The sequence below is a fragment of the Mobula hypostoma genome, chromosome 9, assembly GCF_963921235.1.
Source record: "Mobula hypostoma chromosome 9, sMobHyp1.1, whole genome shotgun sequence".
NCBI classification, from domain to species: Eukaryota; Metazoa; Chordata; class Chondrichthyes; order Myliobatiformes; family Myliobatidae; genus Mobula; species Mobula hypostoma.
Window position 1 is genome coordinate 110,290,136 of NC_086105.1, and position 27,728 is coordinate 110,317,863.

The following is a 27,728-nucleotide window of genomic DNA, read 5'->3' on the forward strand; positions in this document are numbered from 1 at the left end:
AGGACAATTTTTCCAATAATAATGGAATCATACTTGAAAATTTCCAACAATATTCAGGCTAGTTTGGAGATTTATATAACCAGATTATCATGTCAAGTTCACAGATCAAGCCTTCAAATTTGAGAATTCCATACTTTGGAGAACAACTAGAACTTGTGATGATGATGGGGACGATCCTGTCTGTGAATCCTTTCTGAATTTTCTATCAATTGACCAAGACCAAGCAAAAGAGAATTTAATGGCAGGACATCTGACATTTGTACCTTCCCCCTTGACTGTGCTATTGGACTGCATTTAATGTTTGAGAAATCATACAGGCCTATTCTCTGCATCAGGTCATTTGACACAGGTAGACAAATAGGAAAGTTCAAATACAGCACTTGCATTAATTCTGAAATGGTCATGAGCTGGGTTTCATTCAGGGTGCACAAGTTTGCTCCGCCAATAGCTTTCACTGAAACTGCATCAAGAGTACTGCCACTCTGGAGATATCTTGTAATGATGGCTGCAACCTGGAAAACAGTTCATAAAATTATTAAACTAGATTTAACAAATACATTTCATGTAATGTTCCCCTTCCTGTCCTTGAGATTTTGGGCTTTTTTTTTCCCCTCGGTGCTTTCCACCCCTTTTATTCTCCCGCCCCACCTCAATTCTTTTTAAACCCATTCATACCCCTTTCACAGAGAAAAAAATAAAGCTCCCTCACATTTTGTAAGATCTAATTTCCCTTCTCTATATTTGACGTAACCCACGCCACATCTAGTTTTGCAGATCCCTGTCAATGGGATTTACATCTGACCACTGGAAAGACTCTCTGGAAATTTCCATTTTGATCTCTACTTAACCCCATTCTTGCTCGAATTTCTGTGAGGAAGCAGGGTATTTTTAAACTCAACTTGTTGCCCCTCTCTCCCTTTTATAAACTTTGCACACAGTTTTGACTTGGGCAACAGACACAAAATGCTGGAGGAACTCAGCAGGGCAGGCAGCATCTATGGAAATAAATAAACAGTGGGCGCTTCGTGCCGAGACGCTTCTTCAGGACTGGAAAGGAAGGGGGAAGACAGCAGGATAAAAAGGTGGGGGGAGGGGAAGGAGGGTAGCTAGAAGCTGATAGGTGAAGCCAGGTGGGTTGAAAAGGTGAAGAGCTGGAGAGAAAGTAACCTGATAGGAGAAGAGAGTGGACCATAGGAAAAAAGTGAAAAAGGAGGGGACTTCTCAATGAGATGTAGTAAAAGGTCAGAGTGGGGAATAAAGGAATTGGGAGGGGGGGGGAAGATTTGCTTACTGAAAGGAGAAATCAATATTCCTGCCATTAGGTTAGAAGGTACCCAGATGGAACGTCTCTAACTGGCATTCTGTCATGACACAGCAGCGCAAGTCGCTATCACATGACCTGCATCAGAACAGTTCTGATAAAGAGCCCCAGACCTGCTGAGTTTTCAGCATTTAATAACATGTTCTGTGTTATTTCAGATTTCCAGCATCTATAGTTACTTTGAACTTCAAGCATCTTGCCAAGACTTTTCAGAGCTCTGTTTCTTGCTTGCTTGGCTAAATTGACAATTTGACTTAACACTTTAGCAGGCCACTGAAATAGTCAGGCCTTCTATGTACGTTATCAGCATTATGATTTACGTATTAGGTAGGATAACCAACTCTGCCCAGAACAGTCCAATGGCCAGCTGAGAAAGGAGAACGGCTGGGCATGGGGCTAGCAACCCCATCCTGTAAAATCCCAGAGCTACAGAAATGCCAACAGTAGCTACAAGGGCCTCATTCCTGGAACAGGAAAGCTACCAAGAAGATGGGCCACACATGGGAGCAATGTGAAGGACTGGCCCAGAATCGAGGGCCCTGGCAAGCTGCTGTTGGTGGCCTAGGACCTGGTAGGGTTGATGGTCTTAAGAGAAGAGAGCAGGATATCCATAATCCAAGAAAATAATAGCATTTAGTTGTAGGGATTTAAAGCTCTTTTAAAAATTTCAAGGAACCAAATTCTAACTTTACTACATATTCTTAATTTAAAAGTTCCTGTTTTTGATACCGTTGTGTTTTCCAGTTCCTGTGCCATTAAAGCAGAAAGTGTTTCAACTTGAGTGATATTCCAGCTGCTGATTTCTGTCACATTGAACACAGTGGATATGTTCCCAAGCAGCTGAATCTGGTTTTCCGGTAGGTCATTGGGGTAAATCTGTTTCAGGAAAAAACAAGTGAGTAAAATTCAGTCACTTAATGAGCTTTTACCCATGTTAATTCATTATACTTCAAACACTGTCATCTTTCTGAAACAAATATTTCAGAACGGTCATCAGAAAAGTGGACAATGCTTTCTGATTCATAATAATACTTGAGCAAAACAGCATTTCTGTTATGATTATCATGGGCCTAAAGAAACAAACTTTTCTATGTGTTACTCTGGATTTGAAGCAACTGCAGAGTATTATGTGTTTAAACTTTTGAAGTACTTTGTCAAGAAAGATTCAAATACTCTGTAATTTGGGCTGATTAACTGGACAGCATACAAAGAGTTACTGCTGTAAAACTAGATAAAATTCCATCTTTGCTATCAGACAGGAGTATCAATGTGAAGTACATTCGGTTCTATAAAGAATGGTAGATTGCAATAATATGATCATAAATTTTAAGTCTGTAAGTTCCTGTCATAAAATTAGAATAGAGAAAATATGAAAGTATTTGAAAATCAATAACCTTAATTTAAGGTTAGACCTCAATTCTATCACTGTTCTAATAGAGCTCTGCCCAGTGGGACAATTATAAAATTGCTTCTACAATAAAAGAAATCATAGGAAAGTCATATGAAAATGCAGCCATTCTTGCAATTTGCTTCATTTCTAACCAATTCTCCTAGCGCGTCAAATTTTTGAGAAATATTTTGTGCTGTTGATTTCTATTCTAATTTATATATCTGACATAATGGTAAAATACTGACATAACAGTACACTGCAGGTTGTAGGAGGATCAGCTGCATTACTTACCAGGCTGAGTTTGCTTTTCAGAACGTTGAGCTGATCAGTATTAAAATCAAGAGTTCCCAATGTCTCCAAGTTGTCTTTTAGTACATTGTTATTCAAACAGGCCTCCAGTTCATCAGCATCATAATTGACTGGGGTCAGCTCATTAATGCCTCCAACCGTTATTTCTCCAACAGTACAGCCTGCAAGCACAAGTTTTAAGTGATCAATAAACTCGCTTTTTTCAAAATATTTGACATAGCATTCTATTAACGTTGCTAATTCTACCACGGTGTATATACATTCTAAGTGAGAGCAAAGGAAATGATTCCATAAGACCATAAGACGAAGGAGCAGAAGTTGGCCATTCAGCCCATCGAGTCTGCTCTGCCATTTTATCATGAGCTGATCCATTCTCCCATTTAGTCCCACTTCCCCACCTTCTCACCACAACCTTTGAAGCCCTGGCTACTCAGATACCTATCAATCTCTGCCTTAAATACACCCAATGACTTGGCCTCCACTGCCGCCCGTGGCAACAAATTCCATAGATTCACCACTCTCTGGCTAAAAAAATTTCTTTGCATTTCTGTTCTGAATGGGCGCCCCTCAATCCTTAAGTCATGCCCTCTTGTACTAGACTCCCCCATCATGGGAAACAATTTTGCCACATCCACTCTGTCCATGCCTTTCAACATTCAATATTCCATTGGTTAAAGGATGCTTAAGTGTCACAGAGAAAGTTGACAAAACGGGAGGAGGAGGAGATAGAAGGCTGGATTGATTTACAGAGTGAAAACATGAGAACAGGCAAATTTGACAATTATTGAAAATGAACACTAAGACTATAATGTGCAAATATTCTTCAGCTGTTGATTGTGATGCAACAGCGGGTCAATGCTGTCTGCTGTTAATTTCAATGATTCCAATGTCCAGCGCTCTTGACTCTCAAGGAATCAACAGGCCAATCGTGCATGTGGCCAGTTTAAACAAAGTTTCTACTTTGTCACCTAAACCTCTACAAGAGTGTGGTAGGGTTTTCCAGTATGGTGATAATAGGTGGTAACAGGATTCTATACAAATCTAACCTGAGAAACAATGAACAACAGATATATATTAGGGTAGGCAAAGTCTATGGTTTTCGGAGCCTGACTGGCAATCTTTTATGACAGACTACAAAATAGGAAATTTGTGTGATGCCAAACATCCTCAGAAGGCTGTGGAAGTAGACAGCCAAGAGGTCAATGCTAGAAATCATGTCCTGACAACCTTTCAAAACATGCAATCACAACACAATGCATATGATTAGTGAATAAAATGTCTTTAAATGTCTTGTCTGAGCAACTAGGTAGCTAACTTGAGGGACCTGCCAAGGTATTATCCATGCTTCACACAGCTGCTTAATTGTATGTTGGTCGTGACCAACCCAACATTTATATGTTCTGCTTGGAGCACAGCAGCCAGTCTCACACCCACACATACTGTGGCAAGAAAATAGGTGGTGTGATAACTCAACAGCTAGTAGAGCTGCTGTCTCACACCTTCAGCAGCCCTGACTTTCTGTGCTTCCTGTGTGCAGTTTGCATGTTCTCCCTGTGACAGAATGGATTTCCTCTGGGTGCTTCATTTTCCTCCTCCATCCCCAAGTGGGGCAGGCTGGTAGGCAGATTAGTTGCTGTAATTGTCCTTGAAGCGAAAAGTAATTGGTAGAATCTGAGAGGAATTGCTGACCACATGGGGAGAATAAAATGGGCTTAGTATAATTGGGTCTTGATCGATACTTGGACTAACTGTGCCTTATGGCTTGTATTACATGTCTCCTACATACATGTGCATGAATGAGCTCATTAGAAATGCCGTGGAGCACAGACCCACTGTCCTATAGTCATCCCTGTTGTTGGTAAGGTCACTCAAATGTAGTCTCCAGAGCAAACTGATGCAAAGGCTGTACCAGGATATAGAGGACTTACTACAGTTGGACACTAAGAGTAGAATCTCTATTATTATATGGTGCAGTTGACTTGATTTAATTGCAAACCTATATGCTAAAAGTTCCTGAAATCTGCATCAAGAGTATATTCTTAGCAAAGCTGCATTTTCTTTCTCCATGATTGTCTCAAGCAAGAGAGAAAATATGTTTAGCCTTTTTGCGCAGTCATGTTCAGTCCACTTTTTCTATGCTCTGCAAAAACAGTAGCATCCTGAAAGGAACCGGGCAATTATTACCAACATGGTCCTTGATCTGCTCTCAGCTGGTTCACTGCAGTGGGTAGCAGATTTTATTGAGGGCATCCTTTTGAAATGCATCTGATCTTTGATACAGTTCTTCACGAAAACAATGTGGAAATGCTGTCTGTAAACTCTAGTTGACAGTTGCTTCCTACTCCCTTCCACTGCTCCCGTTCCTAGCTTTCCGTCCTGCTGTGTGCCGTATTTTGTTCATCCAGAAGCACCATTCCAAGAAGAGTGCCCACTATACACCCATATCAAAGGGCAACCAGATCATGTAAAATTGGTGTGCACACTGACTTTATATCATTTCTGGCACAATCTGTCAAATATGTGGACCACTGATGCTACTTTAGAGCTCTGACGGCATTTTCCACATCCAATAAAGAAAGCTATCCGTCTCCATTACTTCCTAATGTGTTAGAAACAAATCACAATATGGTGCTGGTAAAGAACATGTGTTGAAGTGATGAATAATGCAAGAAAGGAGGTAAAAGTGGAGAATTGTGTACAGGAAATCAGAAATACATTAGCAATAACGAGGTCAATTTACAATCCCTTCACATCTGATCACATATTTTAGCAGAAAGCTTCACTTTTCATCAATCTTTTTCATTTGTGTAGCCAGAGAAAAATATTGTAACTTTGATTGGTTATATTTGTTGCTTCTTACAAGAGTTTACATATAGTAAAGAATTACCTACTATACTGTATATTCTCATCTACAGGCCTTTGCGATTTAATGGATCATAAATTTATGGAAGCTGTTTGCTATTTTTGAAATAAATATTTAAAACCGAAGGAGAGTAATCAAAGGTTGTACCAGACAGATATCAATAAAAATTTAATCTCAATGAATTTGCACTCTTAGCGTTTAAAAATGAATTGCAAGTTTGATTGACCACACAATATATCTTATCCATCACAACAATTTAAATGCACAGCTGCAGATATGGGTGACAAAGCCCATTTGACCCAGCCTAATTCATTAGATCATTAAAAAATAATTTTATCCATTCTATCAGTGTTATTTAAAATGATTTCTTGAGTTAGTTTCCAGTAAAAATCCACAATGATTTTATACAATTATGAAGGCAATGAAGTAGCCACATATTGTATATAGTGGCCCTATTGACAAGCCCAAATCACATCTGCAAAGACCACCCATTCTTTTTATTCTTCATTTGATAATATCTCTATACAGACAGGGATGCTTTTCCATTGATTGTGTTGCATTTTTATTGATTAATTACCAGTTGCTCGCTTTGAAATTCTTCGTCTTCTGAGCTGCTTGAAGAATCTTATTATGTCCCTCGGTCTTTTAAACTTTTTCGCTTTCTTGATATACCTTGGGAGGGCTACATTAAAGACAAACTGCAAAATGCAAAACAGTTACATAGTCAGTAGATGATTAATTTTATGTATTCCTATTTAGCAAAAGTACACTTAGGAAAACTTGGACAGATGTAAACCCTTTTGATGCTTCTGTGCAATGGACCAAAGGTAACAAACTGCATATAATGCACATCATATTCAAGAAATACTATTATTTGTTATTGTACAAAAACAGAATGCAGTATACAAGCACTAGAGGATGGAAACAATCTGCAGATATAGTTAAGAAGATTGGCAAACAAGAATTCATGAGGACTCCAGCAAAATAAACCAGGTTTCTAAAACTAACCACTTCAATATACTGATTTTGATATACTCATCTTTATTAATGCCTGCCTGGGCAGCTGTATCCCCTTTTGTCAAGTATAAACTTGACTCTTCAAGGTCTTAGAGAATAGTTATAGCCAGGAAGGAGTCCATTTTATTTGGTCTAGCAACCCAACTAATCTAACTGTCATGGTCTCACCATACTCTACAGATTATTTCCTTTCAGATTCCTGAACTCAAGAATTGAAGCTTCTCCCATTAATAATGCTGGCAATGCATTCCAGATCTTAATGAGGAACTGTGTAATAAAATTTTTCTGAAGTCAGTTTTTGTTCTTTGGTCAATCACCTTTACTCTATGCCCACAAGTTCTTGAGTTCCCTGACAACTGAAAAATTTTTTAAAATTTACTTTGCTCTCCCTCTCTTGATTTTCTATACAACTCTCAGATCTCCTTGTAACCTCCTCTTTTCCAAGGAGAACATTCCCACTTTTTTCCCATCCAATAATTCTATCCAAATGAGAATGAAATTCCTTACATCTAGAATCATGTTGGTAAATTTCTTCCATGCACTCTCCAAAGCCTTCACCTTTGGCATCCAGAAATTGAAACATAATTCCACTGATCACCCACACAAAGTTTGAGAGGCTACATAATGCTCTTATATTTCTCCACTTATAGCATTCAGGATTACATATGCTTGGTTAACCACTTTCTCAAAGATACTGTACACACTCCTCTTTCAACAAGGTACACACATACACCCCACTTCCCTGTTCATGCCACCTCCTGCCCTATTTAGAATATGTATATTACTGTTTCTCAGAGATCAGAGCAGTATTTATCTAAATATTGGAAGGCTATCAAGTTTCTAAAGCAGTGGCTGCAAAACTGAATACGGCTTTGTAATAAGTTGTATATAAAAGTCAGGCATGAAGACTATTTGTCCACAGAACACTCTGAAGTCTATAAATGCATTTTAAATACACAACCACTGCCTGCCCTCAATCATTAGTGCACATTAAGCGTTAACGAATATTAGTTCTGGAACTCAGCTGAAAATAATTTTAACAAGATAACCCATCAGAAAAAGCCACGAGATTTTACATCATGTAGCCAAACTGCAGTTTGATTATTAGTATTAAATTATGAATTTTACTCAATCATGTAGGATTACTTAAAGTAATTTAAAATAGACATAAAATGCAAAAAAAAGGCTTTTCATGAGGATTAAATAATTAGATTAAATATTTGATTAATTTGATAATTCGGGGTAAAATATTTGCAATTACAATATTTTTAGCATTCTTACAACTAATAACTAAAATTGGACCAAAAAACTCTACAGAGAATTAATCAGGGATGCATAAGAGTCCAGTGGTTATTTAAACAATACCGGATTCACTTGACTCCAGACTGAGGTTAAAGCCAAAGGAAGATTTCCGAGATTATTCACAGTACTGGTTGACCAAGAACGAGGGAAACTATGAAACAAAAGCAAATAACTTGTTTAGTTGAATTTTTCAATATAAAAGTCAGTTTCTAAACAGTAGTTCCTAAAGGTGAGATTCCCCTCATTTGTACAATAATAAGGCATTCTCTGAAATTATAGGCAAATACTTTAACTTGCAAGTATAAAAGCCATGCTGGAGAAGGCAGCAACACATTAGTTTCTTCCGTCTGGACCTAAAAATCAGTACTCTGTTTCACATGGCTGCATTAGCTGAATTAATTTTCTACTGACTGGCCTAAGGAAACAGGAACAAATTCACTGGAAAGAAGAGGTAAACATACCAGTTTCATTATTTTTAAAGGTAATGATGTATTAACGAAATTCTTGGACGCCTATGAAAGTTGACTGAAACCATCACAATTTGTTCCTTATTACATTAAGTTCAAATTTTGGGAAACGTAAAGCATAGAAGTTCAACAACTCTGATATCTTATGAACAGAGAAGTAGTTTAATACTCACCCATATCTGCTGGCTCTGTTGGTAAGTAGGTATTCAATTGCAGTCATTTGATCATCTGAGTATGAGGTGCATTCTCTCAATGGATCCAAAATGGTAACATCACAATTAGAAATAACAGATCCTGGAAGATCACAGGTCAAGCGTCCTAAAACTGCAACGTCCTCCCTTGTCAGACTTCTACCGTCAATGCCCTGAAGTCATAGATTGCAGCACACATTTCAACAAGAGAGTATTTCATTCGCAAACGATCAACTAGATCTATACGTGAAGAGTCAGTCTTAAGAGTAATACAGCACAGAAACAGACTTAAGCTACCCACCAAAGCTCATCCTATTAACCCACATTTGGTCTCTATTCCCCTCCAACTCACATACTTAATCACATCCTTTAAATTATATTATTCTACCCACCTCAACTACTTTCTAGTTCCATAAATGGACCACTCTCTGGATGAAAAGGTGCCCCTCAGGTCTCCTTCAAATATTTTCCCTCTCACTTAAACCTATGCACTCTATTTTGGTTCCTTTTCCCTGGGGAAAAAAGACCCTGTGATTCCTATGCCCCTCGTAATTTTACGACTCATTTGCAAACAGAGAAAATATCTATCATTTGTATTTGATGTCTTCTTTAAATTGAGCAGGAGTCATCAATGGCTAAGGAATATTCTAACCAAAAGCTTAGAAAAGGAGGGATGCAGTGTAGGTTGGGTTGGATTTCATTGCTGCAACATGGAGCTGTGAAGTGGGGCGGGGTGCTTTGTCTGTGACTTTGTGTGTTGTCATCAGTTGAAAGAGCAGAACTGGCAAGGCAGTGCTGGCTTGCCCGCAGTGCCCTCAAGGCAAGAGTACATCTGCATGATACAAAATACTCCTCTATCAAGACCAGATCCTGGCAAATCTGAAACATCCACTAATTTAATTTCAGAACAGTCATTCTGCAAAACTGTTTTGGAAAACCCTATCTATCCCCTGAAGCAAATTCTGTGTTAAAACCAGAATTATTACAGAAACTTGTCTCACATACACCTTTCTTGCGGAGATTAAAACATTTTATGAAACTTTGTGCCAAGTCAAAATTAACACCCAGAAACTATTGAGAATTACATTAAGGGGCAATTAAGGCACCAGCAACATCTACCCACAGTTTAATTAAAGCTCTGAATTCCTGCTTGGACTAATATCCCACTGCATTTTTGATTGGTGCTGTGGATTTTTTAGATCACTGTTCCTTGTTCCTGCTATTATTTCTCAATTCCAAATTGTATGTCATTTAGGTGACATTACAGTATGTTGTGTGAATTTCACAATGGATGAAATTAAAAGTACCTCAAGATTTCTACTTAAGAGAAACAACTGTTAGAAATGTTTTCATCACAAGAAAGCTGAAACCAGAAGGACTCTTTCAAGGACTTCCAAATAAATGATAATTTCAGAGACATTGTTTGGTGACACATTATTGGGAACAATTACTCTGCTTGTATTGCTCAACATAACTTCCAGGATTCCCATGTGAATGTGAAATCTGAACTTTGTGGTCAAGATTCACTGAATATTTTTTGCTTGCATTTCATCTCTGGATTCCCCCTCAAGAACAGATTCTACTAAGGAATTTCCAATCCTAAACTGGAGGATCTGCTCTGCACCCTGTGCTGAACTGAATGAGATTTGTACGGCTGCAGAGAAAAAAAAGGGAAGAGTAAGTATGTTCCTTTCTTAATAAAGTTATTTGTGGTCTGTTTATGGTTTTCAATTATTTACAAGAATTTACTCTAACTGTTGATGCTATCCAACCTGCTGACAATTTCCTTCGTGCTTCTAATTTGTGAATTTGAAACACTTTATTCTTACCAAGCATATGAAGGCATTTTCAAGTAATCTTTGTCGCCGGCCTGAACCTTTTCGTAAGATATCAAAGTTTGACCTTCCAATTGCTCTAAAGAATCTCTTGCAGTTTTTAGATGTTCTGTAGTCAGCAGAGCTGGAACAGTCAGAAGATAACATTTTAATGTTGATAAATATATGATATGATTTAGCTAAGTTTTAACAAAATAAGCATAATTACTATCTGGCAATTTCCCTTTTCCGGGAAATTAATTCTGACAAGTGTGGAGTCACATTCCTTTATCATTTTTTGAGCCATTTAGAGGTGGTGTTCAAGTGGCCTGATTGCAGTAGTACGGTGAATGCATACTGGGTTTCATGGTAGTAGGAACTGGTCCAGACTACAGATGAGAGAGCAATTCGGTGAATGGGAAAGCAGATAGGTTGCAAAGGTTTTAGATGTTCTGTCTGGTAGCTTATCAGGAAATGCTCCTGACTCTCCTGGCCAATAAGCAGTGTTGAAGTCATTAACTCAGCTCTTCTCTCGTGCAAATAGCTGCCACATCTCCCAAGGTCTGAGAAATTAAAAATTAACTCACTATTAAAATAAATATAGGCAGCCAAAATACTGTTTAAATGTCCAGCTGCTTTCCACAAGCAGATTGGCCGACACTTTATTCCACCTCAGTGAACCCAGCTGTAGTTCTGTATTTTTATTGGTGTGATTTGAAATTGTTCCAGCTCTATATAAAGTAGGTCCGTTATTGAAGATAACTGGTTAAAAAAAAACTCCCTCCCCAAATCTTGTACAGTCTGTTCACAAGTACAAGTTCTTTATAGAGGTGATCGACTCTCAGAAGCCCAGTAAACTCCACTACTAAATAGCATTCTTTGGCTCTTCCCTACTTTACCAAAATTCCAGCTGGACCTTTCTTTTTTCATTTCTATTTTATTTTATTAAAGGGAACGGTGGAAAGATGAGGCTGTAGCCCAGCAGACAAGAACATGTGATAAGCACAGGACCAGTAGCGTGTCCCAGACGGAATGTAACAACTTCCTTCAAATTCTCATTATCTTCATTTGCTGGTTTCTTTTCTCCTTGCTTTCCATCTCTTCCCCTGTGATAGCTGAAAGCTCTTTTGGTTCTTGAAGTGTCTACCATAGGCTTAGCTTTTCTATTTTTAAATGACTATGCTAAATTTTATTATTACTATGATAGGTCATGGCATTACAACAAAATGTCAGCCAAATTCAGTTTCTTGATAAAACCCAACATGGTAGCATAGTGGTTAGCACAACGCTTTACAGTACTGGCGACCCGGGTTCAATTCCCGCTGCTGCCTGTAAGGAGATTGTACGTTCTCCCTGTGACTGTGTGTATTCTCTCTGGGTGCTCCAGTTTCCTCCCACAGTCCAAAGGTGTATCGCTTGGTAGGCTAATTGATCACTGTGAATTCTCCTGTGATTAAGCTATGGTTAAATCTGTGGGTGCTAGGTGGACAGGCTCGAAGAGCCAGAAAGGCCTATTCTGTGCTGTATCTTAATAAATAAAAAATAAAAATAAATAAAACAGAAATCTGTAGTGTTGAATGATTGATTTAAGAACAATTTCAATGACAATACTAACCACCATTGCAATTAAACAGACCTCAGAAAGATCACTTAAGTTTTAGACTCAGAAGAAATAATTTAAAAAAAATGCTTATCCTTCCTTGGCCCAGTTTTGTTTGAACAGTATAAAAAGCAGGGTGAAAACTGGTGACAGAGAAGAAAATCTCCACAAAACTATCTAACCCACTATAAAATAACGTACTTGAAAAACAAAAGAAGATCCTCAGGATAATCGTCTATGGATGATGGCGTTCCATTAGAAGTGAGTCTGTAAGCCATACAGCTTAGCTGAAAAGAGAGATAAATAATTTAAGTAAATGATCAGCAGAAAGCCAACAAATCTTACAAAACAAACATATAAGTATCTACGTATCCAAATACTGCCTACCCGGGCACAAGTTCATTTGCAGTTATGGGTCTTTCAAAACTTAAACCATCATCTGACAGATTGACTGAACTTCAAAGTTAAACCATTGGTTGTGAAATGCCCGGACATGCTTTGTACACTTACGTTTTAGATAGATTGTTTTTAAAAATTTCCCGTGAAGTGGGAAAGAAGACCAGTAGCTTTCAAAGTTTCAAAAATATTATTATAAGGATAACTGGCATTTTAGATATACTCTCTCTAGTTTTAAGTGTACTACTTTCAGTATGTACTCCATTGTAGACAAAGCACTATGTTATAAGCATTAAGGAAGGCACTGGAGAGTGGATTTAAAAAAAAATCCCACTACAATACTGAGAAAAAGCAGTATACATTTCTCAACTTGTCATATTCCTTTGATATCAGCTATTGAAAGAATTCCTCAGAAATTCTTTTAGGGTAGAAAATAATTGGCTGTCAACACTGTTGCTGCAAAAGCATGATTAAATGCCTTTATACCATTGCCATGTATGAGGTATCTTACAGCTTGGCGATGTTTATAATAATAAAATGAAATGTTCTTCAATACAATTTATTCATGAACCCTGTCACTGTTCTATTTGTAACCTTTGTCAACATGAACAGCTCCAAACCCTCACTTTATTAGTAGCAGAATGACACTGCCAACTGTCCATACCAATAGAAATTCCTCAGGCCGAGCCCAGCAATGCTCGACAATGCTAGCCCATCTAGGACATCAACTAGAGAATGCTTCATTTATACAAAGCTGTTGTGCACAAGTGCCATCTTCAAATGCCTCAAGTTACCATCTTCCCAATCCTCTTGGAGACTCCAGCACTGAGAGACCAGAGGGAGATGGAAGGAGCAGCCAACTCGAGACTGACTTTTAACACAGAGGTGTGTACACTACATCCACATATTACACCATCATGAAAGCTGTAATGCCTTCATGGGCTATAAACTAGAGATATTAGGTTTTCTCACAGATCTAAGTGCAGAATATAGCGAAGCTGCAGATACAGGTGGAGAAATGGCAGGAGAAGTTTAATCCTGGCAAATGAAAGGTGTTCCATTTTGGGAAATCTAACGTAAATGGAAAGTACAAGTTTCCGTGGTAGCAGGGCCCGTGGTATTGTGCTGAACTTTAGCTGTGATTCTAGTAGGAATAAATTGAATTTCAATCTCAATTTATGAAAGAAACATTGTCCAAGGCTAATAATGGTAATCTCGTGTGAACAGCCTCACCTGACTTTCATCAAGCACAGCCCTCTTCTTCTTCATTGCTCCAAGAAGCTGGAAAAATGTGGGGTCATTCAGAGATACTGCTGCAGCACAACTGAAACCTTGCAGGATAGAGGGTGAGAATCTGAAACAAGCAACAACATTATTAATTCACATGTGAACGGTTCACTTCCTTCCAAGTGGCGCTGGTCCACAATAGATAGTTATAGAAAACTTCAGCACAAACAGACCCTTTGGCCCATCGAGTCTATTCCTAACCATTCAAACTGCCTTGTCCCATCAACCTACATCTGGACCATAGCCCCCATATCCCTACCATCCATGTACCTATCCAAACTTCTCTTAAACATTGAAATTGAAATCGCACTCACCACTTGAGCTCTCAGCTCGTTCCACACTCTCACCATCCTCTGAGCAAAGATGTTTCCCCTCATGTTCCCCTTAAATGTTTTACCTTTCATCCTTAATCGATGACCTCTAGTTATAGTCTCACCAAACTTCAGTGGAAAAAGCCTTCTTGCATTTACCTTATGTTTTCCTCTCAATTTTGTATATCTCCATTAAATCTCCCCTCAATCTTCTACTTTGTAGGGAATAAAGTTCTAACCTATTCAATCTTTCCTTATAACTCAGGTCCTCTGGTCTTGACAACATCCTTGTAGATAAAACATTTAACGTATTGCAACCATTGAGTTAGTTTCTACCCATGTAGGTGCTTAGATTAACTATCACTGTATATTGCCCCTAATTTGTGGGTGAGTGGGAGAACGTAGGGGAATTTGATGTGAAAGTGAGGATCATCATTAGGGAACAGTCCAGGAATAGTGTAAATGGATGCTCAAAAGGTGACAGACTCAGTGGGTCAAAGAGCCATTTACAATGCTGTATGACTGTTAAGGTGCGGGACTTGCACTGACGATGATGGCTATGGGGAAATTGCATTAAAAGGCAAGCAAGCAACAATTTACATTTGAAGAATTAATCCATAGCCTACAACCTAAATAAATCACCTTAAAGCACAACAACACAATGGAAAAAAAAGTGCTTCTAAGAGAGTTGAAAATAATTGGAAGGAGCCTGTATTCTTGCCTAAAGAGCAGTAAGCTCGAGGGCTGGAAAGTTTCAGGACTTAGCAAAGGAAGACCAAGATGTAAATAAGAGAATGTAGAATGTCAGAGTAGAAAAATGAGAAAAGACAAAAACAAACTCCAAATGTTTCTATGGTTATATCAGAATGACCTGTATCCCAGGGCACAGAAAGAGGAGGTATGGAGCTAACACAAACACTGGCTGTCATCTTTAAAAGTTCCCCAGATTCCAGAATACTTCCCTCAGATTAAAAGGGAACAAGTATAATCCTTCTATTTATGGATGGAGACAGCAAATAGACAACTGCAGATCATCAATATTATGTTAATGAATATGTGGGAGTAAGGAAGTACCAAGATAAGTGGGAATGCTCTTCTTGGAACCAATATCACCTCAATGGTCCAAATGTTTTCTACCTGTAATCTAGCAGTAGCCTAATATCATTAATGGGGAAAATACTGGAATCTATTTTTTAGTGTTGACTGGACACCTAGGAAAATAATAATAATTGGTTTGGGCAGAGTCAACATGGACTTATGAAAAAGAAGTCATATTTGATAAATTTGTCAGTTTTTTCCCGAGTTTGCAATGGCCAGTATACAAATTAGAGGGAGTTGATAGGTTCCATAAGACCATAAGATATAGGAGCAGAAGTAGGCCATTTGGCCCATCGAGTCTGCTCCACCATTCAATCATGGGCTGATCCAATTTTTCCAGTCATCCTCACTCCCCTGTCTTCTCCCTATACCCTTTGGTGCCCTGGCTAATCAAGACCTATCTATCTCTGCCTTAAATACACCCAATGACTTGGCCTCTACAGCCACTCGTGGCTACAAATTCCACAGATTTACCACCCGTTGACTAAAGTAATTTCTCTGCATCTCTGTTCTAAATGGACATCCTTCAATCCTGAAATTGTGCCCATTTGTCCTAGACTCCCCTACCATGGGAAATAACTTTGCCATATCTAATTTGTTCAGGCCTTTTAACATTTGGAATGTTTCTATGAGATCCCCCCTCATTTTCCTGAACTCCAAGGAATACAGCCCAAGAGCTGCCAGACGTTCCTCATACGGTAACCTTTTCATTCCTGGAATCATTCTCGTGAATCTTCTCTGGACACTCTCCAATGTCAGTATATCCTTCCTAAAATAAGGAGCCAAAAACTGCACACAATACTCCAAGAGTGGTCTCACGAGTGCCTTACAGAGCCTCAACATCACATCCCTGCTCTTATATGCTATACCTCTAGAAATGAATGCCAACATCGCATTCACCTTCTTCGCCGCTGACTCAACCTGGAGGTTAACCTTTAGGGTATTCTGCACAAGGACTCTCAAGTCCTTTTGCATCTCTGCATTTTGAATTCTCTCTCCATCTAAATAATAGTCTGCCCATTTATTTCTTCCACCAAAGTGCATGACCATACACTTTCCAACATTGTATTCCATTTGCCACTTCTTTGCCCATTCCCCTAAACTATCTAAGTCTTTCCGCAGGCTCTCTGTTTCCTCAACACTACCCGCTCCTCCACCTACCTTCGAACCTTTGGTTCGTGAGGGAGAACAGACTTGGCACATGAAGCGAGATTAAGCAGATGGGCTTGTTCTCACCTAGGTTTAGACGAATGAGAGATCATCTCTTGGAAATGAACAAAATTATTCTTTCTAGGGGTTTGTGAAGGTAAATAAAAGGTAGATGTTTTTCTTGGGTGAGATGTCTAGAACCAGGAGTCACAGGTAAAAAATAAGCAGTCACGAATTCAGGAGAGAGATGAGAAGGAAGTTCAGTAAGTAGTGAAACCTGGGAATTCTTGACTAGGGGGAACTGAAGAGGCTCAGTCACTGAGTATATTCAATGCAAGACCAATCAAACTTTGTATAATAAGGAAATTAAAAGTTATAGAACTTGTGCAAAAAGTGGCCCTCAACGAAAAGATCAGCCACGATCTTACTGAACGATAGAATAGACATAAGGGGCTAAACTGCTTACTCCAGCTTCATCCTTCTATTGTGTTCTGCAAGCTTACTACAATTTATCTCCTGAAAACTGTAAATATGAATCATGCACATTTTTCTCTCTTTGCAGATTTCTTTTCCAGTTCAGCTGTGTGTAGGAAGTATTCATTTGAGGTTAAATTGTAAAATGAATTTTTATTTACACTTAACAATCTAACTTTAGTATGGAGTAGTGTAAATTAAGTTAGAACCAATCCTTAAGATAAGGGGAAATGGCTTTTTTGTTTGAACTTTTTATTTTCAACATGATTTATAAATTACACAGTGGATGGCCCATAGAAAAAATGCCACGACAGTGCGTGAGCGTAGTGATTAGCACAACGCTTTACACTATTCGTGACCGGGGTTCAACTCCTGCTGCTGCCTGGAAGGAGTTTGTGCGTTACGTTCTCCCTGTGTTCGGGTGGGTTTCTTTCGGGTGCTCCAGTTTCCTCCCACAGTCCAAAGCACTACCGATTGGGAGGTGAAGTGGTCATTGTAAATTGTCCTGCAATTGGGCAATGCAGCTCAAAGAACAGGAAGGGCCTATTCTGCGCATAACTCAATAAATAAATAAATTTTAAAACTCTTCAAAAGATCATTTCAAAAATAATAAGGCCTTCAGTAATTAATGACAGAAGGCTGTTAACCTGAAACATTCATTATTGTTGCCTCTTCTGTTACGTATTAACAGTAATTTGTTTTTATTAAATTTCTACTTTTAATAAGCACTTTTTAAAAGGAAATATTGTACTTTGTGAAATATAGTTCTTTACAGGAACAGAAATCAGGATACAGAATGATGAATCAGGCAGTTTAAAAAAGTGTTGTATCTAGACGGTCATAAGATAAAAATTACTTACATTTCAAAATTCTTATTTTTACTCACGATATTTCCAAAGAACACAGCAGCCTATGTAGAAGAAGTAATAAAACATTAGAATGTAGGAGTGACTGCTTTTATAAAATGTAAACTTAAAGTAGCACTACATAATAAGTAGTTGAACAAAAATGATCATGTTGTTTAGTAAATTTTTTAATAGTAATAAACAATTCTATAGAAGCAATGGAAAATGTGAAAAAGGTTTGCAAAGATTTGAAATGTCCTATAAAACTTTAACAAACTTCTATAGATGTGTGCTGGAGAGTGTATTGACTGGTTGCATCATGGCCTGGTATGAAAACACCAATGTCCTTGTACGAAAAAGTCTACGAAAGTAGTTGATGCAGTCCAGTCCATCACAACATAGCCCTCCCCACCACTGAGCACGTCGACATAGAGCACTGTCACAGGAAAGCAGCATCTATCATCAAGGACCCCTATCATCCAGGCCATGCCCTCTTCTAGTTGTTGCCATCAGGAAGGTGGTACAGGAACTTCAGAGCCTGCACCACCAGGTTCAGAAACAGTTATTACCCCACGACCATCAGACTCTTGTTCCAAAGAGGATAATTTCACTCACCCCATCACTAAACTCTTCCACAACCAATTGACTTATTTTCAAGGACACTTCATCTCATGTTCTCGATATTTATTACTTATTTATTATAATTATTATTTCTTCTTTCTTTCTGTATTTTCACAGTTTTTTGGTTTTTATTTTGGGTATTGTTGCCTGTCCTAGAGGATATGGCCTTTCATTGATTCTATTGTGTTTCTTGTATTTATTGTGATTGCTCACAAGAAAATGAATCTCAGGCTTGTATATAGACATGTATGTACTTTGATAATAAATTTACTTTGAGCTTTTGAACTTTGAATTGGTCTTTTCAATCACCTAAGAAACTTTGTTCTCCTTTTTTAATCCTTTATTAGATGAACATTATCTCATTTAAATGAAATTCATCACTCAATGAGTTTTCAAAACCTAGGCCTCTGTATCTCACTCTGCAGCTGAATCCTCAAATTCTTCATTGGGGACCCATTAGTGTGGATCAGTAGTAACATCTCCTCTTTGCTGACAATCAACACAGCTGTACCTCAAGGATGATTGTTTGGCCCATAGCTCTACTCTCTACATTCACGACTGTGTGGCTAGGCAGAGCTCAAACAGTAGCTATAAGTTTGCCAATATTTTTGGCAGAACCTCAGATGGCAACGAGAAGGCATACTGGAGTGAGACAGATCAACTGGTTAAGTGATGTCACAACAACAACTTGCACAAAACATCAGCAAGATCAAGAAATTAAGAGTGGACTTCAGGAAGGGGAAGTCTGGAGAACTCACACCAGTACTCACTGAGGGGTCAGTAGTGGAAAGGGTGAGCATCAACATCTCCAAGGATCTATCTTGGGCTCAACACATGGATGCAATCATGAAGAAGGCGACCAGCAGCTCTACTTCATTAGAAGTTTGAGGAGACTTTGTATGTCACCAAAAATGCTGGAAAATTTCTATAGATATTGAATACAGAGCATCCTGACTGGTTGCATCACTGTCCATTATAGAGACTCCAATGCACAGGATCACAACAGGCTGCAGAGGGTTTTAGACTCAACCAGCTCCATCATTGGCAAGACCTTCCCCACCATCGAGCCAGCACATCTTCAAGAGACAGTACCTCAAAAAGGTCACATCCACCACTAAAGACCCTCACCATCTGGGACATAACCGCTTTGCATTACTAACATGGAGAGGAGGTACAGGAGCCTGTGGACCCATACTCAATGTTTTAATAACAGTTTCTTCCCCTCACACCCCGCCATCAAATTTCTGAACTGTCCATGAAGACCACCTCATTATTTATCATTTTCACTATTATTTTTGTAACTTATGGCAATTTATTGTGTACTGCACATTATGCTGCTGCAAAACAACAAATTCCGTGACTCATGTCAATAATAATAAACCTGTTTTTGATTTTATTACCTTTTTTCCCATTTAACCATATTTAAGCTCGAAAATGACTTTAAATTTCCAGTCTACTTTGATATCAAAAACACTTCCTGCTCTCCAGGGAAAATGCGTTTTTACTTTAGTTGACTTTGAATCCTTGGAGTGTTCCCTTGCCCTTTAAACTTAAACTTGAGAATCCTTGTTCTTTTCAAACTCGGTCTCTCACTCCATGGCTTTTTATGCTGGGCCCTCATTCTTGGTTCAATATTCAAAAGCTCAAAGCGCACTTATGATCAAAGAACGTATACTTTATACCACCTTGAGATTCGTCTCCTTACAGGCAGTCATGAAAGAAAGAACCCCGATAGAACACAGTTCATTGTTAAACTATATGCCATTTGGTTGGTTAAACTTAACCTCCTGCAGTCACGCTTGTTTCTCATGATCCAGAGAAGACCAGAGCTTTGATGCAGTTTGGGAATACCAATTATTGGGATCTGCTCAATGAGCCATACAAAACAAAATAACTCATTGGCACAGGGCTCTTCAACACCTAATATAATCCATATGAAAGCATTAGAATACATTCTTATACAAAAATAAGTTGGAAAGACCAGCATCTTCAAGCACTAATTCCCGTATAGTCAAAAAGACTAGCAGGGAAACCACTAACCATGCTCACATGCTTACAAAGATCTGCTGAAGATCGTTCTGCAAGTACTGATAATTGGCTTTCTGTCACTAATGTACGGTGGCTCTTGCTGGCTGCCCCCTTCACATCCTCAGGTGTGTTGGTTGTTAATGCAAAAGGATGCATTTCACTGTATAGTCTGATGCATGATTGGGATAAATAAATGAATCTGATCCAAGCTGATCTGTTCCAGATTTCAGCTCCTTCATTAGCCTTGGACAGATTTAGATTCAGCTGGGAAATCCGTTACACTAGTCAATAGATGTTCTCTAACTCCAGACCATAATAAAGCTTTCCTAATGAATACTTAATTGTTAGAAGAAGGGCTTTGGAAGGCGAAGCCCTTCTGGTTCAGCAATGTGGGGAGAAAACCAACAAATCCCATTCCTCCCTGTAACCAAGCTCCTCACATTCCCATTGTCTCCACCAATGCTACCACTGACCTACATATTAGTGGCAATTTGCAGGCAACAATTAATCTACCACCCTGCACAACTTTGGGATACGGAAGGAAAACAGAGCACCGAAAGGCAGAATGTTTGCAATTTCACACAACCAGCACCAGTGGTCAGCACGGCACATGGACGATCACTGAAGATGTGAGGCAGCAGATCCACTTGCAATGCCACTGTGTCATCTAACTGTGGAGTTTGGTCTCACTTCAGATATCGAAGTTAAAAAAAAAAAATCAAAGCTGGCTTCCCAAAGCAGTTCTGACCCACACATATGCCTTTAACAAACTATTAAAAAATTCTTCTTCTCTTCTTCATGTGCCTTGCATGTTACACACTTGGCTGATCATGGCTTTCCACATCGAACGATCCCATGCAGTGTCAATGATATCTTGCACACTTAGATCTGTTAGTTTTTTCACAGTGTCCATATATTTTCTTTTTTGCCTTCCTCTTCCGCGTTTCCCAGGCATACGGCCTTGTAATGTAAGGCATTCTATTTCTCCCTTTCTGATGACATGGCCCAGGAATTTAAGTTTCCTCTCATTTAATGTTCTCACTAAAGTTCTTTTTGTATGGGCACGTTGGAGTACTGTCTCATTAGTTACCCTATCCCTATATGATATTTTCAGCATTCTTCTAATAAACCACATTTCTGTTGCTTCTAAGTTTCTTTGGAGTTCTGGTGTTATAGTCCATGTTTCGGAAGCATACAGCAAGATTGATCAGATGTAACATTTCAGTAGCCTAAGCCTTATTGTCATAGAAATGTGTCTGTTGGTAAAAATGGGTCTCACTTTTTGGAAGTTGGTTTTGCAATGGCATTTCTTTTTATTTCTACTTTACTTCTAGCATCTTGTGACATAAAGCTAACAAGGTAATTAAAGCTGGTCTTTTGTTCAATCTCTTGGTTACCGATGTACAATTGGCAGTTAGGAGTATCCTGTTGTTTTGATATTACCATACATTTGGTTTTTGACAGTTGACGGTTAGACCAAAATCTGCACTAGTTTGTACTACTTTGTCTAGGAGGATTTGTAGGTCTTCTGCAGCACTTGCTATTGGGGTGGTATCGTCTGCATATCTTATGTTGTTGATGTTAACACCTCCAATTTTTATCCCATCTAGGTCTTTTATTTCTCTGAGAATCATTTCACTAAAGATATTAAACAATTCCGGTGAGCCAATGCATCTCTGTCTAACTCCTCTTTGAATTTTAGTCCAGCTGCTTATATTATCATCAATTTTTACCGCCGCTGTTTGGTTCCAATATAAATTTTGAAGCAGTTGTTGGTCCCTTCCGCCAATGTTTAGTCTAGCAAGAATTTGAAATAATTTTTTCATGTTGCATTTTGTCGAATGCTTTCGTGAAATCAATAAAACGTAAAAAGATGTCATTTTGATATTCAATTGCCCTTTCTGAAAGCATTCGTAGTATGAAAATTGTGTTCCTAGTTCCTCTATCCTCAATAAACCCATATTGCAGTTTAGAAGTTTCTAAGTTTCTGGCCTTAACTTGTTATTAATTTGAATTTTTAAAAAATTGCTAAATATCACATCACGTGCACACTGTGTACCTCATTTCCTACATTACAGAAGTATTCATACCTCAGGCTGGACTTGTGGCATGTACTATATAAATATAAATTACTTTTGTCAGAGGAACGCCTCGGCAGGTCAGCAGTGGCAACACAGTACAGTGGCATTACAATTAAGCCATTTCCATCACGTTCCATCCAATTAAACAGAACACAATCACCTACCTGACTGGGTACCCACTGTTTATTATTGACATCCTGAAGATTTAGATCTGAAGTGAGAAATGTGGGCGGGATCTCCTTAACTAAAGCGCTTGGAATTTTCTTTACAGCGCTTACTCGGTTATTTTCCGTCTGCAAAACCTGGTGTGAGAATGAAAAGCAGTTTAGTTAAGGAGGACAATGTACTTTGTGAGCAACAATTGAGGATTTCGCCAAACTATTTGAGCTGAATTAAATATAAAGCTGAACTGAGGTTTAGACCTATTAGTAGGCATTTTTAGGATCACTTACTTGTAGTGTTATAAACTGTTGAGTAGGTTGCAGTGCCTCTTGAATATTGCTGATGAATGTAACATCGGTGGTCACGCTGGCAAGCACAGTACGATCAACACGTTGAAACATACTAACCGAAACACCAGTCACCAAGGTTCCCAGCCTGACCAGATTGTTCCTATCATTGAACTAATGGAAGGGAAATAAATAAATTCCAAGCAGCAGAACAAGCTCCAACATTAATATTAACTTGATACTGAATTAGGAACTCGCCACAGTTCTTCCAACAAAGAAAACCAAAATAAAGTGGACCAGGAAGCAACAGAATTTGTCTTCGTTTTAAATTTCTTTTGTGGCATATTGAAGGTGCAGAATTCCACCTTCAATATCCCCAGATATAACTTTTGCTTTCTTGGAATCTTCAAATTCCAGCCTTGCACCCTTTAGACACCTTCTTTTGTACAACTATACACTGACAGGTTTCCAAAACTTACAGATCATGCATATTTTCAAAATGTTCATTATGACGGAACAAAGATAAGATTTGTGGAACACGTATCTTAAAACATCAATAGTTGGATTATTAGTCATCAGTAAATTAATATAGAGCTTTGAAATGGCAGTGGGTTATCCCAAATTATTTAGGTGCTTTGTTTCAAAGGTTTGCGCTATTTTCCAAAAGTTGACTCTTTTCTACAAGGATATGGATTGACTACATAGTAATAGATCAAATACAAATGGTCTCCTTCAGCCCATGGATTCTTTTTTAAGCAAGTCTCATCCCCATCCTGCTTGTCTTCATGGTTAGAGAATCCAAAAACTCTTACTTTTCACGCTTCAGTATTTATAACTGTTTTTTGAAAGCCCAGAACATTGCACGGCATTTTTATTCCTACATATTTTCAGTATACTTTATACTGTTAAAATATTTATATTAATTCAGCTCCTTGCTTATTCAGAGCCTACCTGGAAATCAGTACTTGATAACTTGGTTATAATTTGGTTGGATTGGCCAACGTTCCAGCCTCTGACACTACTCAGACTTGGCAAAGATTTCTCGACATTAGCAGCTTCGATATTTTCAATCTGTGTCACTGAGAGCCCCACAGCGGATTGTTGCAAGTTAGTCAGTGTGGTGGCTGACAAGTTTGAAATTTTATTCACCAATGACCTTGACAGCTGCAGAAACAGAAATAAGAGAAAAATAGGAAATAAAACTAAATGGCTTAACGAACAAAAAATTAGGAAGCATGCAAAATATTCTTCCTCAATGTTGATTCATCTAGGTTTGCCACTGCTTAAAGATGCCAGTGATTGAATTGCAACATTGCAAAATGGCTTCAAAAGTAAAATCAAGCTGGATATTTAAAGTGCAGATCACCGAGAATAAAATTACTCCCTCCTCGCCCAATCTTTATTTCTTCTCCAACTCTCTTCCCAGAAAGTCAGTATTATATTTAAAACTGTAAGTGGTCATATTCCCACCAGACGACAGATGTACTTGCACAGTGCAAGCAGAGTGGGTTCTTTCCTCATTAGCCTTTGAAGGTACTTTCCCCTATTTACCTTAATCTGTTCGTCAGCTGCTGCTTCAGATGATATGTCGATCTCACAGTGCTTGTTCACCGTTTCAATAATACGCAATGCTTGTTCTCCATTCACATTTTCAAGTAAATTTGTGTCGGAAATGAAGCAAATCAGGGAATTTGGAATCCTAAAGCAATTGAGATTTATCATCAGCTCTCTAAATGTAGATATGAGGATTCAAACATGTATAATATATTGTAATGACATAATATTGTTTAAATCTTGTACTTATAAAGATGCCTTAGAAAGAGATTTCTGAGCTCAAGTAGTTATGTTCTGGTTGAATTTGTGAACTAAATTTATTTTTATGTACACAAACATTTTTCTAATGCAGTCTGCAGCTGAATCTGTATTTCAAAGTACACTGATTACCAAATGACTTATTAATTTCCATCACACGCTGTAGAGATCTATGAAGCAGGATAGTAGGTATGCTTTGCTAGAGATAATTGGGCTAATTATCAGTTAGATCCAGTTTTATAATTTTCTAATGGCAGATTCTGCACATTTATTCAAAGGTGTTTGCTGTCCTGAGGCAAATTAGAGTGGATAATTCCCCAGGTCCTGACAAGGTGTGACCTTGGACTGATGTCAGGCTCACCTGCCTATAATTTCCTGGTTTATTTGTAGAGCCTTTCTTAAACAGTGGAATAATGTTAGCAATCCTCCGGTACCTCACTTGTGGCTAAGTATAATTTAAATATCTCTGGTAGACATATATATGTATTTGGATAGACAGAGACTGATTACGGATAGTCAGCATGGCTTTGTGCATGGTAGGTTACGTCTAACCAATCATAGAGTTCTTTGAGGAAGGTACCAGGAAAGTTGATGAAGGCAAAGAAATGGATTTTGTCTACGTGGACTTTACCAAAGCGTTTGACAAGGTCCCGCATGGGAGGTTGGTCAGGCAGGTTCAGTTGCTTAGCATTCAAGAAGAGGTGGTAAATTGGACTAAACATTTGCTTTGTGGGAGAAGCCAGAGAGGCATCAATGATCTGGATGATAATGTGGCTAACTGGATCTACAGATTTGTGGATGACACCAAGATTGGGGGCATAATGATGGACTCCAGCTGGAAAAATGAGCTGAACAATGCAGGTGGAAATATTACAGATAAGTGGAAAGTGTTGCACTTCGATACGATCAACCTAGGTATGTCTTACCTGGTGAATGGTAGGGCACTGAGGAGTGGGGTAGTACAAAGGCATCTGGGAATATAGCTCCATAATTCATTGAAAATGGCAGCATAGGTGGATAGGTTTGGAAAGAAAGCTTTTGGCATGTTTGCTTTTGGCTCATAAATCAAAGTACTCAGTACGGAAGATGGGACATTATGTTGAAGTTGTATAAGACATTGGTGAGGGCTAATTTGCAGTATTGTACAGTTTTGGTCACCTACCTACAGGAAAGATGTAAATAAGGTTGAAAGAGTACAGAGAAATACTTACAAGGATATTGCAGGGACTGGAGGACCTGAGTTATAGAGAAAGACTGAATAGGTTAGGACTTTATTCCTTGGAACATAGAAGATTGAGGGGAGTTTTGATAGAAGTGTACAAAATTATGAGAGGTATAGATAGGGTAAATGTAAGCAGGGTTTTTCCATTAAGGTTGGGTGGGACTACAACAAGAGATCATGGGTTAAGGGTGAAAGGTGAAAAGTTTCAGACGAACATGAGGGAAAACTTCTTCACTCAGCGGGTCATGAGAGTGTGGAATGAGCTGCCAGCGCAAGTGGTGCATGCATGCTTGATTTCAATGTTTTAGAGAAGTTTGGATTGGTACATAGATAGTTGGGGTATGCATGGCTCTGATCCAGATGCAGGTCGATGAGACTAGGCAATTTAAATGGGTTAGCACAACTAGGTGGGCCAAAGGGCCTGTTTATGTGCTGTACTTTTCCATGACTCTATGTTTAAGAAAAATATGCATATTTTCAAATTATATTCATTTTCTGACAGTGAAAAAATATTTGTTGAATACATACCCCAAAATATTAATATTTTGATTTTTAGTCACCAGCAAATTAATATAGAACTTTGAGACAGCAACGGATAGTGTCAGGTTATTTAGAAGTGCCTCATTTTCAGAGTCTGCTGCAAAGTCTTGAAGCTGCATGAAGTAGATTGAGAGAAATCACAAATACTCTAAATTTCTGGTTGAGTAGATATAAAACTTAAACTATAATAATTTTTAGCTTGAATATGATGATGATAAATTTGCATTTATATATCAGCTATTACAGTGATCACAGGAAATCACAAAATGCACTATGCTTCAACCTTCCAATGTTGACTAGACCAATAGTCATAATGCACACCCCTGTATTTATAAACCTTTGCTTCAACCAATTGCATACTCTATTTTTTTTCATGTTGGCATGTTCTTTGTTTCATTTCACAAACTGTGAAAAATATTAAGTGCCTTCGCCTTTTTCTTAATTTTGTACTTACGGCAATTACAATCTATTCCAAGTCAAACATGCTGCAAGATTCAATATTGTAACCATTAAAAAAAATGGAGTTTGAAGGGATTTATCCTGTTGCTTCATTGTTTTAAATCCTTCCATAAATGATTTTGTCATTTCCATCCAAACAGCATGTCATTTGTAGAGCCAATTCAAATGGCACTTCAATTCTTATCTTGAGTTCCATTCTCTTAAATTACATTCAAAGGCCCAATTACCACTTACAGTGGTGTTCACATTGTCAAGAACTTTAAATTTACAACACTTAATGTCCAGGAAAACATTTAGGAAACTGGGTTAACATTAGAATTACAACCCACTCGTAAGTGCAACATTGTTAAAGTTTAGGCAGCAAAACATAAATTACTGACTGGTTGCATCATGGCCTGGTATAGAAACACCAATGCCCTTGAACGGAAAAGCCTACAAAAAGTAGTGAATATAACCTAGTCCATCCCCACCACCGAGCACATCTACAAGGAGCGATGTCGCAGGAAAGCAGCATCCATCAGCAAGGATTCCCACCAACCAGGACACACTCTTTTCATGCTGCTGCATCAGGAAGGAGGTGCAGGAGCCTCAGGATCCACACCATCAGGTTCAGGAACAGTTATTACCCTCAACCATCAGGCTCTTGAACCAGTGGGGATAACTTCACTCAACCCAACACTGA

The 27,728-nt window shown here is 38.4% G+C and overlaps 1 protein-coding gene across 1 annotated transcript in view; it reads right to left on the reverse strand.

Moving 5' to 3' along the window:
• Positions 1-27,728, reverse strand: part of LOC134351946 (uncharacterized) — a 315,363-nt gene that overhangs the window by 69,161 nt on the left and 218,474 nt on the right. Inside the window, exons 136-150 of the mRNA XM_063058888.1 lie at positions 26,576-26,700; positions 24,565-24,712; positions 23,965-24,177; positions 23,017-23,187; positions 22,729-22,866; positions 17,850-17,899; positions 13,904-14,024; positions 12,476-12,561; positions 10,690-10,819; positions 8,843-9,033; positions 8,266-8,353; positions 6,461-6,581; positions 3,003-3,181; positions 2,051-2,197; positions 385-512 (exon numbers count right to left, since the gene is read on the reverse strand). Coding sequence (XP_062914958.1) covers positions 385-512; positions 2,051-2,197; positions 3,003-3,181; positions 6,461-6,581; positions 8,266-8,353; positions 8,843-9,033; positions 10,690-10,819; positions 12,476-12,561; positions 13,904-14,024; positions 17,850-17,899; positions 22,729-22,866; positions 23,017-23,187; positions 23,965-24,177; positions 24,565-24,712; positions 26,576-26,700 — 2,036 coding nt within the window. The remainder of the gene's footprint in view (positions 1-384; positions 513-2,050; positions 2,198-3,002; positions 3,182-6,460; positions 6,582-8,265; positions 8,354-8,842; positions 9,034-10,689; positions 10,820-12,475; positions 12,562-13,903; positions 14,025-17,849; positions 17,900-22,728; positions 22,867-23,016; positions 23,188-23,964; positions 24,178-24,564; positions 24,713-26,575; positions 26,701-27,728) is intronic.